The sequence below is a fragment of the Schistocerca americana genome, chromosome X (genome assembly GCF_021461395.2).
Source record: "Schistocerca americana isolate TAMUIC-IGC-003095 chromosome X, iqSchAmer2.1, whole genome shotgun sequence".
In the NCBI taxonomy this organism is placed as follows: domain Eukaryota; kingdom Metazoa; phylum Arthropoda; class Insecta; order Orthoptera; family Acrididae; genus Schistocerca; species Schistocerca americana.
This window is the reverse complement of record NC_060130.1, coordinates 938,637,011-938,653,240: the sequence shown is the minus strand read 5'-3', so window position 1 is coordinate 938,653,240 and position 16,230 is coordinate 938,637,011. Positions and strand designations below refer to the sequence as shown.

Here is a 16,230-nt window from a genome sequence, read left to right as displayed (position 1 = left end):
AAAGAGAGATTAGAGAGTAGTGGATTCATTCTAAGCAGATGCTATTTTTTTTCACAGATGTAGCATCTGGTGGCTGCTTCTGCCTATTAATGTATAATTTTATTTGTGTGAGATAATGTGTGTGAGTAAGCCTCATGACTCACTTCCTTCTGTAATACACCACGATTTTGAAATAAAATATTTTTAGCGAGTACTCGATTTGTACTTTATTTTTAGTGTTTATTGCTCTAGAGGCCATTGATTTCATGCCTCATCATATTGTATGATGTTGTTCCAGGTGCTGTCTGAAGAAATTACAGTGAAACAAATAGCAGCTAAGGAGACTCAGAAAAGAATAGATAATTTCAGGCAGAGTTACCAACCTGTTGCTCATCATGCAGCTCTCCTTTACTATTGCATTTGTGATCTTCCAAATATTGAATACATGTACCAGTTTTCACTGGAGTGGTTCATAAATCTGTACATTTCATCTCATGGAAAGAAGTATGTATCTGTAATTTCTCTTATTTACGTTTAAGCTATTATGTTAATAACACTGAACTATATGAGATACATAATTATCAGTCCATTGTGATAATGTGTAAAATATGATTTATCTGTTGTGAATTTTTTAATTTACTTGGTTGTTTAACACTCTGGTAGCAACATGTGAATCCATGGTACATGGGACCTAGAAACATATTAACTATGGGGTCCCTGAAGAATTGTGCTGTCTCTTCTTAATCATCTACCAAACACTCCAAATTTTAATTTGTTTTTCATCTCTGATGATGAAATGTGAATTCTGATTGTGTATCTCAAGCATGCAAACCCAAATACATTTAAATCAGTGACAAAGAATGCTTTCAAACTGTTTTCAAAGAGTGTAATATATCTGTTGAATTTTGACAACAATGATGCATTGTGTCACGTAATCCATGAGACATTGACAGTGTTAAGCAAATGGCCTAATCCATAATTGCTCAACTGTCCCCCATTATTCATAGAGATAGGTGAGAACTGTGTCCAAGTTGTGCATATCTCACTTGAAAGTATTCCAGATCAGTTCAACAGGACTGAGGCCAGAAGCACACAGATAGCCTCATATTTGTGGAGTGTTCCTTAAACCATTTTGACTCATATAATTGGATGTACTGCTGGTGTTCTCCATCTTCCCAACATAACATTTCAATGTCGTAACTTGGTGTCTTCATGAGGTGTTTCCTGAGACTGGTCACAATGTTGACTGGATCCCATATTCATGCCTGGGCAGTGCCTGGTGTTCACGATGCTGTCCACACCTCCTGTGGCTGTTTCGTGCTGTGGTGTATTTCTCCAGGAGTTCCCTGTTCCATCTATGCCTGTTCTGACTCTCTTCTCCAGTGGTGGCCATCCCATGCTGCTCCATATTAGGTCAGCATCTGCCAGGCATGTTCCTAGCTCTATTGTAATGCTGTAGATGTTCTTTTTGCTGTTCATGACCTCACTACTTTCTCTAGTGGCAACTTTCTAGAGGCAACTCCTTTCAGTTTATTCTTTGCCACACCTAGTTGAGCACCACCATTAGCTTCAATGTTCAGAATACTGTTGAATACAGTAGCACAGTAATGCACCCATAGCAGGCCATAGCTCAGTAGCTGTGTTCAATGCAGTTGCCTTTGCAGCAGCCAGAGCCAGACTGCAGCATGACTGGATGTGGTCACAGTTATATACCACTCTCAGCTTTATTAATATTATCAGCTGTATCCAGTTTATATAAATATATCTGCCATACCTAGCAAAGCTAGGGAGCAGTGGGCAGGCACAGTGGGCTACCTGTGGTGGGCCTTATGTCTTTGCTGCCCTATGTTGCACAATCACACAGTCGAGCCACACACAGCTACTGAGTCACATATACACACAACGTGACTGTCCCAGGGCAAACCAGAGAGCTGCAACTCCAAGAAGAATCACTTCTTGGACTTTGGCAAGATCAATGTGTTTTGTTTATACTATGGGGCTCTTTTGTGGTTCAAGGTCGCCTCTATTGATGATAATAAACAGAACAATCACCAGGTACAGAGATATTTTCACATACACCACGTCAGTCAAACAAAATGAAAACACTGCCCTAAGTCTCCTACAAGTGTGTAGAGTCAACGTCTTATCAGAATAATAATATAATCTACCAAAGTCATTATCACTACTTCACCAGTATGATAAGTGTGATAAACAATCACATTATGAGAATCAAAACTTTCATCCTCCTGGCACTTTGAATTCAGTATGCACATGTGAAAGACACAACATGTGGCATCAGGCAGCTGTTGGAGTTGCATATTATATCTGTGCATGCTGCAGTATTCACTGTCTGCTGTTCCCTATTATGTCTGCTCCCAGGTTGTGTGGTGCCTGAGGCTTCAAGTGGTTGATGTTTCCAGCTATCTTGTTTTTCCCTATCTGTCTCCTCAGGAGGTAGTTGCCACTTTCTGCTCTGTATGAGGTCTGAACCCATCAATTAGACACTTCGCTGTCTGAAGTTCATTACCAGAAAGGGAACTTATTTCCAATGTTTCTGTAGTAGTTCAAAAGCTGGATTCCGTGTCATACTGAGCTGATATCATGTTTTTTTCTGGTGTTTCTGTAATATTTCCAAATCTGGATTCCATGCGGTACTGAGCTAACATGCTGCTTTCAGGCTGAGCAGGTGCTCTGCCATCTTGATTTCAACAGATTCATTGATGACACAATCCCAGAATCTGGAAGCTTGAGCTGAGCTCCTGGTTTTATCAGACAATTTTCTGCTATTGATGATATTGCAGAAGACCAACTATGACCAAAAGATCTGTCAACTTTTATAGCAGCCTGCTTACAGTCCACTAGAGAAGGACACCACCAATAGAGTGAACAGAAAAACCAAGGCCATTCTTAAGGAAACAGGATGGCCTGAGAAAGTTGTCAAGCAACTGAAAGCTAAGGCTCCAGCACTACCCAGACTATATGGATTACCCAAGATCTGTAAAGAGGGCGTACCACTTTGTCCAATCATGAGCAATATTGAAGCAGCTACCTACCCTACAGTCATGTGCCTTAATAAGATGTTAGCATCATATGCGGGAAAGTATGTCCATCACATCTGCTACACTCAGACTTCTTGAATGCCTCATAAACACATGACTCTTGAGCTCAGACATCATGGTCATCTTTGACATTGTTTCTCTATTCACCACGGTACCACTTCAGGATGCATTCAATTTGATCAGTGAGAGAGTTGATGGAGCTCTTCTGAGTCTTTTTAAGAATATTTTAACATTTACTTACTTCCTATGTGGAAGCCAGTTCTATGAGCAGACTGTATGTGCAGTGATGGGTAGCCTCTTATCTCAGCAGTGGCAAATCTGTTTATGGGGAAATCTGAAGATGAGACCCTTACAACTGCTGCCTATCTGTCAACATGTCTATTCAGCTATGTTGATGAAATATTTTTCATCTGGCCACACAGGCAGAAAAAACTGGATGAGTTCCTGGACCATATGAACTAAAGAACTCCCAAGATTAGGATCATCACGGAACTAGAGAATGGTGTTCAACTCCCATTCCTGAATGCCGTAGTGTAAGCTACATGGCACATTTGGCCACAGTGCGTGTAGGAGATCAACACATCAGCTTATATCTACAGGCTGACAGCTTCTGTCTCGCAGCACAGAAGACTGTGGTGCTCAAAACACTTGTACATCAAGCCAAGAAAATCTCTGGCCGAGACAGTTTGAAAACGGAGTTAGAACATCTAAAAATGTTCACGAACAATGGATATTGAACCAGGGACATCCACAAAGCATTCCATCCTGCCAGACCTGGTACAATGGAAGAGTAACAACTAGAAAAGACCATGAAGGATGCCTTTCTACCATATGCAGGGCCAATCTCTGCTAAGGTCAGCAAAATCCTGAAGACACACAAAATCAAAAGTGAGTTCTGCCCACCCAGCAATATCAGGGCCCTTGTGGAACAGTCAAGAATGGCTGAGAGTTAAGAAAACCTGGTGTTTACCATATAACTTGTGAATTTGGTATGTCTTACATTGGTCAAATCACCAGAACAGTGGACATAAGATGTAAGGAACACCAAAGAGCGAAAGATGCATCATGCTACGGCAGACCACTATATCATCAATAACAGAACATAGCTTGGAACTTAAAAGCACCTTAAGTTGTGACAAAACCGGGATCCTGGCTTTAACCCTTAGATTCTGAAATAGTGTCATCAATGAATCTACTGAAATCAAGATGGTGGGGAACCTGATCAACAAAATACTAACTTAGTATGGTGTGGAATACAGCTTTGGAGTTCGCCTGTTTAGCTGAATGGCAACATGCTTGCCTCCCATGCAGTGGGCCCAGGTTCAATTCCCGGCCAGGTTGGAGATTATCTCTGCTCGTGGACTGGGTGTTGTGTTGCCCTCATCATCATTTCATCCTCATCACTGGCACACGAGTCGCCCAATGTGGCGTCAACTGAAATAAGACTCGCACTTGGTGGCCGAACTTCCCTGGATGTGGCCTCCAAGCCAGCAATGCGGTACAATCATTTTGTTTTAGAGCTTTTGAACTATTACAGTAACCCCAGAAAGAAGTTCCCTTCTCTGGTAATGAACCTCAGATGACCGTAATATAATTAACATGACCAGACCTCATACAAAGCACCAGGCAATAACTACCTCCTTGGGAGACAGTCTCACTGGTCACAAACAAGACAAAGAACAACATCAACCATATGAAACTTTGGGCACCCCATAACCTGGGAGTAGACATAATAAGGAACACCAGAAGGCTGCTAGCACCACAAGAGATTGCTGCAGCATGCACAGACATAATATGCAACGCCAACAGCAACCCGATGCCACTGGTAGCACACCTTACAGGCGTACACAGAATTCAAAATGCCAGCAAGATGACATGGCCACAAGTGAAAGTTGCAGTGGTTGCAAACAGCATGAAGAATATCTACAGCATCAAGGCACCCATAATGGGCACTGGCAGAAGAAGGAATGCCTGGAGATGGAGACCACCACAAGAAAGAGCCACAATTTGTGAGGACGGCATAGTGAACACCAGGCACCTCCCAAGCATAAACAATTCGTCAGAGAAGTGACCTGTCTTAGGATACACCTGATGAAAACACCAAGTTATGAAGTAAAAATATTGTGTTGGGAAGATGCAAACTACTGGTATTACACTCGATTCTATGAGATGACAATGGATTGCCAGAAAAGTATAAGAACTTACATTATGACATAGTTCAAGAGTGAATAAATGTTGCGTTTTCATACTGAAGGTACTGGTTGGCTGTAGCATAATGCAGATGGACAAATATATTTACATTATTAGATGACAGGTTTTTGTGCTGGCTAAACAATGAACTATGTGGTACAGTGTAAACAAAACAGGAGAACAACTACCTGTTGCTCTCTTATCTTAGCTTAGATGTTTCAGAAGCTGCATAAGCAGTGCATTGCACTACCAGTGTGATTAAGCCTTTATTTTAGAAAAGCAAGTATTATCTTCAAATGTGAAAACTTGCCTATGCATTGAGTGAATCAGTTAAGTGTCGAAAAATTGTAAATTTATTGTGATCATGCCAAAGAAAAGAAACCAGTTGTCTCACACTGTGGGGAATATGCCAACACAGATTATCTGCTAGGTGACTACGTATGTGCTGCCTAACAGTTTTTTTATTCAGTGGTACACCACTCTCAGACATGGTAGTGTTATGTGTGCCCAATATCCACACTCACTGTACTTCTTACCCATGGTGGGGTACATTAAAATAATGAAAGAAAGAATGGAGCAAGTATAAGCATATCTAGTTGTATAGAGATTTGTACTGTAATAATTTTGATGAATACAGCAACATGATCTGAGCACTGAATCATGAGATGAATAGTTTTCATTCAGTTGATCAACACAATTCATGAGTACCAGGAGTGAGTGGGCTCCAGCATTGTCACCGACTGGGACAGTGATGCCTGAGATAATGCACGTCATTGGGGTGCAGGTGAAGTTGTGGTGCTTAGAAAGCTCAAAGGCTGGCAGATAGAAAGGAACTGTGTCTTAAGCAAAAATACTGCTTATTTTGCAGCAGCAGAGACTTCTTTTTCCAAAGAGATAGATGAGTCCAAGGCGATGTTTAAAGCCAGAGGAAAATTAGGACCTGATGAAGTTATGAGTTCTAACAGTTAGGAGAGAAGTAAAATCCTGTCAGATATCATTCTGCAAGGGCATCACTTGAAGTTTCAATATATTAAGCTTACACTAGATTTCTTCATAATTTATTTATGAGTGTAACAACTTTCTCAGAGTATTATTTTTGTAGCAAAATCATTCTCAGAATTCATATGCTGGCGGAAAATGTGCTGTTAGCTGTCCTGTAGGTAAGATCAGACATGATTTATAGATGCCGATGATGTGGTTGCACTTTGAAGATGCATAACCTAAAAGGTACATAGATTGCTAGGCACTAGACCAACACAGATCTTCCAGACTACAGCTTTTTGACCAGGTGCTTTACAGGTGGTATGTTGTTGGTTATAATGTGGACAGTCATTATTTTCTCACTTAGTGTACTGTTGTGTATCATTTTGTTTGACACAAAAATGTAATGAGTCAAATTCACATTACATGGAAGAGGGAAGACCAGATTGGTATCAAGTGTATTCATGCAAAAGACATCATACAATCATTCACAGTGTCACTCCAGAAACTGTCTCAACCTGACATGAAAAAAGAGTTGCCCTAATTAGTTACAGGAACAGTAAAGAGGTTTTTATTTTACAGGAATACAACAGAAATCTCACAGTAATCATGGACAGTACAGTGTATGAATTCAAAATGAGTGATTTTCTGAATCATTCCATATACAAAGAATTGAGAAGTGACCCCACAGCTAGAAGATAAAGGAAGTCACAAGCTCTAATTACAGGTTTTAGAATCACTGCTGACAGTCAAAGAGCTTATCTTGAAAGTTCCAGTCCAATCAAGAACACAGGGTATCCCAGATGGAATGGTCAGTATTCAGGGATATGACAGGAATGATCATTTGAAGCAAAAGCATGTGGTCTAAAATGTGTACATTAATAGCTATACCAGTTCTTCATCTTAAATACTATGAAACAAAACTCTTCTACAGCGAGCTCTTCGCTTTTTTCATTTTGAGAGGTTGTATGGACCAAAACAAGTAAAAAATGTCCATTAAACATCAGCTCTAAAGTGCATGCCTTGAGGACTATAAGCACTGATTCAGTAGAAGATGTGTGTTTCACATTAGCAAAGCTCACACATAGCTCTTAAGGTATTGATTTTAGAGCCCATGTTTACTAGACTATTTCGCGTAGAATGATTGTTTCTGTCATATCCCTGAATATTAACCATTCTTCCTAGGTCACTCTGTAAATGATTACAGAAGGTACATAATGTAGCTGTTAGGGGTGCATGGCTGTGAAGGTGGGTGGAGTGGCTGGCAGTGATAGGTCAGAATGTCTACTGTTTACCACACAGGGTATGGCTGCAGTCGTGTGATGGCCGCTGTCAGGAGGTAGTCAAACATGTAAATAGTACTACTGAATAATCCCTTTTCCCTTTATTCCACAACAACTAAAGCTGTGAAGACACCGCAGGAGCAGTGGCCCTGGTATGCAGGTGTCAGCAGCTGCTCTTTGTACAAATAGTGCATGGCATGTTCTCTCAGGTATTGCAGTTACCAGCGGATAGGTGCAGTCAGCAAAGTATCAGAGGTTCTGACACAAGATGGCTGACCTACAGCCCCCAGCATGTACAGTGGCAGTGACATGTGCCTGTACAGAGTGGTGAATAGTGACAGTTTTAATCCATTCAGACAGTGACAGTTGAGCAGCTTTATGGCCCAGGCTCAGTACACAAGTAGGTGAACAGCAGCAGATGAGTTACCTAGTGGAAGACCCATTGGTGGAAAGACACCAAGCCAGCAGCAATTCAGACTTAGTGAAGGCAGCAGTCTGTTGAAGGCAGCTTGTTGACTCAGCTTGTTTCAACTGTCATGGATCTCCCATCATGTTTAGTGCATAGTGATGATTGTACAATGCCTGTTTGAATTAGACAGTATACAGGGTGGAGAAAAATTGTGTCACGAAATTTTAACCCTGGATAGCTGATCCCAGTAGGAACCAAACTTACTAATGTTGTGTAGGTCAACAAAGCATCATTTTTAAACTACAGAAACTTTGCACCACGCACTCCGATTGGCCATTGGATTGCCCTGTTGCCACTCACCATTTGACTGGCAGTGCTATCAATCCAGTTCTGTGAGTTGGTGAGTGCATCTTTGGTTGGCATTTGTTTTGTGTATTCAGCCATGAATATTAAATAGAATATTCACTGCAGTATGAAAGTGACTTTTATGAAGCCACAGGAACCTGCTGACCTTCCACAATTCAAGGGTATTTGTATGGCGTGTTAGATGCCAATATCGTAATTTGTCTGGGTATGATGAATTTCCATGCACAAAGGCAATGCCAGTTGTGTGTGATACTTGTAGAAGGGTTAGCCATGAAACATGGCAGTGTACTAAATCTCAGTGGGCCATAATAATGCATAAAGATTAGTTTTCTAGCGTCTTTGGATGTGTAATTGCACCCACATCCCATCATAATTCTTACATTTATCAAATGGAGTCTACACAAATGCCAGAAGTGCATGCAGCAGTGATACATGAAGCAGTTCGGCTTTTGATGGGGCAAGTAGCCACACTGTTAGAAAGTAATGCTGTGTTGCAAACAGGTAGACACTTAACAAGCCAATAGTGGCTCTGTACATTCCAAACCAGCAGAGGCAAAAACCTTGTCATATGTATTTCTCCCTTCAGCAGATCCTGTAGCAGCTAGTTTAATGACTCCTTTTTCAGGGAAATCAACCAAGGATTTATTAATTATTTGAAGGCTGCCACTAAATTAGGTCATTTGTCAGATCAGATGTGCTTGTATGTGACTAGCTTGCAGCTGTTAGGTGTTGTGCAGTCATGTTCCATGTATCACAAAGGATGAAAACAAGCATAGACGTTTGAACAGCTAGCTAAATACATTACCAATAGTACCACAAGCAGAACAGTGTGAGGTTTTTTTGGGAATGGTCTACATGGTTAGTTACAAAAGTGCAATAAATCAGCAGAAGCATTTTCAGACAGAATTAGAAAAATTAACATGCAAACCTATGAACTGATGCAGCATATGGAAACAGACAGTTATTCTGCAGGAGGGAGAAAACAGAGCATTGAATGTATTTTTGTAGGGACCTCCAGCTGACATAGTGAGAAAGGTAAGAACAGAAAACATACATGATTTAGCTGATAGTATCAGTGTTGCCACAAAGCTTGAGGAAATCGACATTTTTACCAAAGCATTAGATGACTGAACTGTGTTCTCCTTGGAGGTAAAGTGTTATAGGTGTTGGCATGCAGGTCACATTAAGAAGCAATGCTGCCAATCCAAATGTTACAATTGTGAGGAAGTAGGCACCAGCTGTGTGAGCGTTGAAGTAGAAAACAGGACAGACAATATAATGACAGGAGTTTGTTAAACAACAAAGGAAATGCCTCAACCATGAGATGGCATTTCTAGTAACACAGAATACTGCAAAAATGTATCCAAAGATGGAATTCTGCTTTTTTGACTCAGTAAGTGGAGTAGAACATAAATTTTTGGTAGATACAGGGGCTTATTTGGTGATTGTTGGTCTGGAGCTCTTAGGTAGGAAGAACTGAATCTCCACATTATAGATTCTGTGGGGTATGAATGATGTGACATAACTAGGAATAACACTGCTTGGCAAAGGGCTTAAATTTCTGGGTAAGCATCACACAAAAATTGATTTTTTGCAGTATAAAATCAAACTCAGTGTGACATTGTTTGAACTGCGCATGACTGCTGCAAGTTCTACATCACTGCAAGATTCAGCAATTCTGAAGGTGGTACCAAATAAACTGCAGATATATGCACTTAAGACCAATCTGCATTAAAAAGTACCAAGAGGTATGGTAAAACTAGCCTGAGTAAGTGTGGGTATTGACCTAACAAGCCAAGTATTAGGGGAGAGTTGCCTAAATTGTACCACTTTTGAGTAGTAAGTTACAAAATTATTTAAACATTGCCATCCTCAACTATAAGTTGTTGTCCTTGGTATCTGATTCAAACGATGGAAATTCTGAGAATTCTGCTCTCAATTTTCTAAGCATTTCCAAGTGGTACAAATTAGAACTCTGGTTTCCTAATTTGTATCAGTTGGTGCATAAATTGTAGCATCCTCTCCCTAAGCTTGAAGATGTATACTAGTCTAACTTTAAGCAAAACTTCCATATTTTAGTTCTAACATCACTATTTTCAGGAATTACTAAATGACTTTTACACTCCTTTTCTCCACACTTTCCGTGAATCCACATTATGCATTTCCTGCAAGTGATCATTTTTTATATTCAACATTCCTCACACAACTCACAATATCATTCCTCTGTTTCTTGAATCAGTTTCTGTGGTGGTTTCCACACAGAGTCTGAAAAATATTTCCTTTTCACTGGTGAAGCTGTAGTTCTGGATTTATTCTCCTTTGCTTTGGTAATTTTTTTTTTTTTTTTTTTTTTTTTTTAATAGCCTACTCATCAACTCATAGGCTCTTTGGCTAGACCTTGAAACCTTGAAGTTTTGCTTGGAACTTTCATCACTTCCCTCAGAGTCAGTAATCTTTCTTGAAAGGACACCTTTAGCCTCCCACTTTTTGCATGTCATGGCTTCTTCTACATTGAGATTATGGGGCAATCTGTTTAGTTATGCAAACATAGAAAGCAAAGTTTCTTACATCTAACATCCCATATCTCTTCAAATGTTAGAATATCCTCTTTCAAATCATTTTCAAATTTGTTAGAAAATACTGTTCCTGTAGCCAAAAGTTTTATCACTTTTATATTTATTTTCAGCATGTTGGCTTAGGCACATTTATCTGCATGCATTTTCATTTAATCCATAATCCCCAACTACACATACCATTACGACTAAATGCTATGTATATCCATTTAATCCATAATTCCCAACTACATGTACTGTTACAGCTAAATGCTATACGTCTGAGCTCTACTTTCCATAACCCCTTTCTGTTGCCACACTGTCATACAAAATGGTTATTTAGTGCATAACTTTTGAAAAAGAAAGTATCAGAAAAGTCACCATATCCTTTCTAAATATTATGTTGCAGCAATAATGCTAAACACATTTCTTAAAGCTCACTATATATGTATGTTTCTTAAATTGTACTGATACTATATCAGAATCTTATATTAGTACATTATAGACAACACAGCCATTTTCTGTTTGACAGCTTCCTTTAAAAGTAAGGTTATTTCATGTATATTCACCTATAAATGTTTTGTACATCAAAGCATACTATGTGTACAGGAAACAAATGGTAATTCTGCCGAGCATAGATAATTTTGGCATGCACGAGTTAAGTCTGCCAAAGGGTTTACTCTTTGCCAACTTAGATATCCTAGAAGAGAATGTTATGGATAGGTCGTGAATTAAACACAAGAAAAGAAAGTGTTAATAGTGCATCTATGGATAAAAATATGAACAAACTATCCACACAAAAATACACAAGTAGATTAAACGGAGAAAAACACAAGGTAAATATTCGTAAAGAAAAAAAAGTAAACAACCACGTTATGCATAAGCAAGGATACAAGCAACAGACATATATTTTTGCAGATAGTCATGGGAGAGGAGTTACGGAAATTATGAGAAGAAATCACCCAGACCTTAATGTAACAGGCATCATCAAACCAGGCGCGCCATTATGCGAAATTCTGAAAAACAGTGACAACATATTAACGACGGGTAACAGCTGCATCTTAATAGGAGGCGCAAATGATGTTTACTGTAATGAAACTTGGCGTGCAACGAGAATCCTAAAGGAAACAATCAAAAGGATGCCTCGGATGCATTTCTACATTGTTAACATCCCCAGGAGACACGATCTGATGGAAAACTCATGCGTAAACATCGAGATTGTTACAGCAAACAGGCTATTTGAGAAAATATGTCGAGGTTTCCAGAATACGACCTTCGTAGAGATAAACAGTGTTCACAGAGAGCACTTCACAAGACATGGTCTCCACATGAACATAAAAGGGAAAAAGATTATTAGTGCCGAAATACTTAAATTTATTAATGAGTCATCTGTAATGGAAGTGTCTCCAATCCCAATTCCGCCAAAACAAGAGTTGTCTGTAACAGTGGAACCATCATTATCTGCAGTAGAGCTACAACAAACACCAGTAGCAGCAGCAAAGGCTCAGATATTCTCAGCAGCAGTGTCAGATAAACCAATAGCAGCAGAATCACCACAATCATCAGTAGAGCTGTCATCATCAGCAACAGCATCCAGAACAGCAGACCCCACAATACTACCTCAAGGCAATGAAAATGCATGTGAGGAAAACATACAAAGGTCATTAGCTACAGCAGCTAACAAAGAAGGGCAGTCACCAAGTCGGGGAGCACAGGAGCCACCAGCAATAGCAACCACACAGAAGAGGTACCTGAGGCCTGGGAGATAAACAGCAGAAGCAGCTTCCAATCAAGACAGATGCCTGAGGACTAGGAGACCTGCTACACTAAGTGAGGATTTTTTATGATACCGAGTAAGCAGAAAGAGAACATGGAAAAAGATGTAAGTAAAACTGTCCAGCTTAAATACCAGTGTGACAATAGTGAGAGGAATAGAATACCGGACAAAGATACGATCCAGGTTTAAAGACACAAACTGAAAAAAATCACTGCATAGTACCAGAAGCAAAGGGAGCAAGTGAAGTGCTTAGTATATTACAGGAAGGGGAACTATTACATTTAAAGCCAACTGTTAGTAAACCAACTCAGTGCATTTTAAAGGAAAATAATCAGAGTGACCAGTTAAAAATACCACTAAGGCTCATGCACCTAAACATACAGTACCTTAGAAATGAGCTTAATATATTACAGGTTTTTGTAAATGAACAGTCACCTCATATAGTAGTGCTAACTGAGCATGGATTAAAATCTGATGAAATTATTTACTGTAAACTAGAGGGCTACTCCTTAGCAAATAGTTCTTGTAGACAGCAACATAAGGGTGGTGGTGTGGCAGTTTACATTAGTGAGAATCTTGAGTACAAGAAATTAAACTATCTAGACCAGTACAACAAAGAAGGCTTGATTGAAGTGACAGGCATCGAAGTCCACACCAAAGAGTGTAGAGAGGTTATGAGAAAACATAAAGTTATTGGGATTTATCATCCACCAAAGGCTGATGTAGTTAGCTTCATAGACATATTTAGTAGAGTAGTGGGACGTTGTGGCCCCAGTGACCTAACTATACTTGGTGATCTGAATATTGAGGCAAAATCTTCCAGTTTGTGTAATATGAGGTTAATAGATATCTTAACCCATATAATCTCGTAAATGCAGTAAATAGTGATACCAGGGTAACAAAGTCCACATCTAGCAGAATTGATTACGTTATACTATGTAAACATATTAAAGACAGTGTTAGATGCTGGAATATGGATTTTTACTACTCTGACCACAAATGCCATCTTGTAGAGTATGTAAACACAAGCATCCCAAAAATGACGAAAGTTACCGCAAATAAAAGAATCCTAAAAGAGGGTAACATCCTTGCCCTAAGAAATAAATTAGCTATAGAGGACTGGGATCTGGTTTACCAGACTGAAGGATCTGAAAACAAATGGGCCAAATTCTATGATACTATGCTAAGACACTTTGACAGATGCTGCCCTGTTAAAAAAATACAAAGAGTGTTCACCCATAACCAAAGTGCAAAAACCAACAGATTGATACTTCCAGCAAATATGATAAAACTCAGGCAAAACATCCAGGACCTGGAAGTGTTACACAAGTCAACAAACCTGCAGGTTTTTAAGGCCAAGCACAATGAAGCCAAGAAAATCTTTAAGAAAGACCTTTCAAATCTAAGAAAACAGATATACAGCAGTGAAATAGCTCAGTCAGACAATATAGCCAAGACCTCATTCTGCAAAGCCACACCGAAGCCAGAAACTGAAATTGTAAATATAAGACATGAAGGAAACACAATTAAAGATCCTAATAAAGTCTGCAATGTTTTCAATAAATACTTTATATCTGCAGCTGTTAGTCCAGTTAATAACACAACTGTGAGTAGTGAGGTAAAGCTCTGCCCCTTTGAAGAGCCACCTTTTGAATTCAAACAAGTAAGTGAAAAAGAAATAGGCAGGATAATAAATAACCTAAAGAATAAGTACTCATCCGGATGGGATGGTTTGAGTAGTATCGTGATTAAAAAATGTAATAAGGAATTAGTTAAAATAATCACCCACCTGGTAAACTGCAGTATTGGAGAACATATATTTCCAAATGTACTGAAATGGAGCACAGTTCAACCAGTGCATAAAAAAGGATCCAAGGAAGAGGTTTCACATTTCAGGCCCATATCATTAATACCTGTCTTCAGCAAAGTTTTTGAAGTTGTGCTGCTGACACAACTTAGTGACTATTTCTTGAAAAATAAGTTCCTAGCAGACGCACAACATGGATTCTGAAAGGATCATAGTACTATCAAAGCAATTACGGAATTTCTTCACAAAACATATGGTGCCCTTGATCAAGGAATGCAAACAGCTGGCATATTTCTAGACCTCACTAAAGCCTTTGACTCGGTAAACCATGAGTTACTTTTAAGTAAACTTGAGTCATACAACGTAAATGCTGCATCCCTGCAATTGCTGGATACATATTTATTTAACCGCAAGCAGTATACAAAGCTGACTTACAAAATCAATAATCAGATCATTAATTTCCAGTCCAAATATGAGACAGTCACGCAAGGCATACCCCAGGGCTCAATTTTGGGCCCTTTCCTTTTCCTAGTGTACATAAATGATATAGAGCAGCCTTTCAACTCCCAATTGGTAACCTATGCAGACGATACCTCACTGTTATTTCTTGGTAAACAAAATGATGAGTTAACGTTGGTAGCAACTGAGGGCCTACATCAAATAACTACTTATTTCCAAGATCAAGGTTTGAAAGTTAGTATCAGTAAATCTCAGTTATTGCCATTTAAACTTACAAACTCACATCAAACCTCTATCAGTAACATAGGTGGAATGGAAGTAGTGGACACAGAAGGCTGCAGATTTCTAGGTATTCACCTAGATGAGAATTTAAGATGGGTAAACCATATCAAATTTTTATGCAATAAAATCAGCAGTTCATTACATCTAATCAGCCAGTTATCAAAAGTAGTCCCACATCAGACATTAAAAACAATTTATTATGGAACCATTTTTGGACAGATTAATTATGGGATAGAGATATGGGGTTGTGCTGCCGACATACATATGAACAGAATATTAACCCTACAGGAAAGAGCAATCAGAATTATCCATGGATTAGGGTATAGAGATTCATACAGGGAAATCTTTGTTCATCATAAATACCTCACAGTCTACTCACTGTATCTTTACAAATTAATTATATTTTTTGTGAGACATCAAAACAAAGCAACAAAGTGCTCTGATATGCATGCCTATAATACAAGAAATAAAGACTGCTACTACAGACAAAGAACAAAATTAAAAACAACAGACCATAGTCCTTGCATTAGTGGTCAAATATGGTACAACAGATTACCGAGCTCTATAAGGTGCCACAAAGGGAACTTATTCAAAGAGAAACTGAAGTATTTCTTGATTGACAAGTGATTATATTCTTTAAGTGAATATTAATATTAAACTAAAATAAATTATTGTATATATATATATATATAAAAACAAAGATGAGGTGACTTACCAAACGAAAGCGCTGGCAGGTCGATAGACACACAAACAAACACTAACATACACACAAAATTCAAGCTTTCGCAACAAACTGTTGCCTCATCAGGAAAGAGGGAAGGAGAGGGGAAGACGAAAGGAAGTGGGTTTTAAGGGAGAGGGTAAGGAGTCATTCCAATCCCGGGAGCGGAAAGACTTACCTTAGGGGGAAAAAAGGACAGGTATACACTCGCACACATGCACATATCCATCCACACATACAGACACAAGCAGACATATTTAAAGACAAAGAGTTTGGGCAGAGATGTCAGTCGAGGCAGAAGTGTAGAGGCAAAGAAGTTGTTGAAAGACAGGTGAGGTATGAGTGGTGGCAACTTGAAATTAGCG

The 16,230-nt window shown here is 39.1% G+C and overlaps 1 protein-coding gene across 1 annotated transcript in view; it reads left to right on the top strand.

Annotated features, from left to right (window-relative positions):
* The window catches only part of LOC124556412 (dynein axonemal heavy chain 7-like), a 746,268-nt gene that overhangs the window by 539,428 nt on the left and 190,610 nt on the right, over positions 1–16,230 (top strand). The window contains exon 22 of the mRNA XM_047130371.1: positions 278–483. Coding sequence (XP_046986327.1) covers positions 278–483 — 206 coding nt within the window. The remainder of the gene's footprint in view (positions 1–277; positions 484–16,230) is intronic.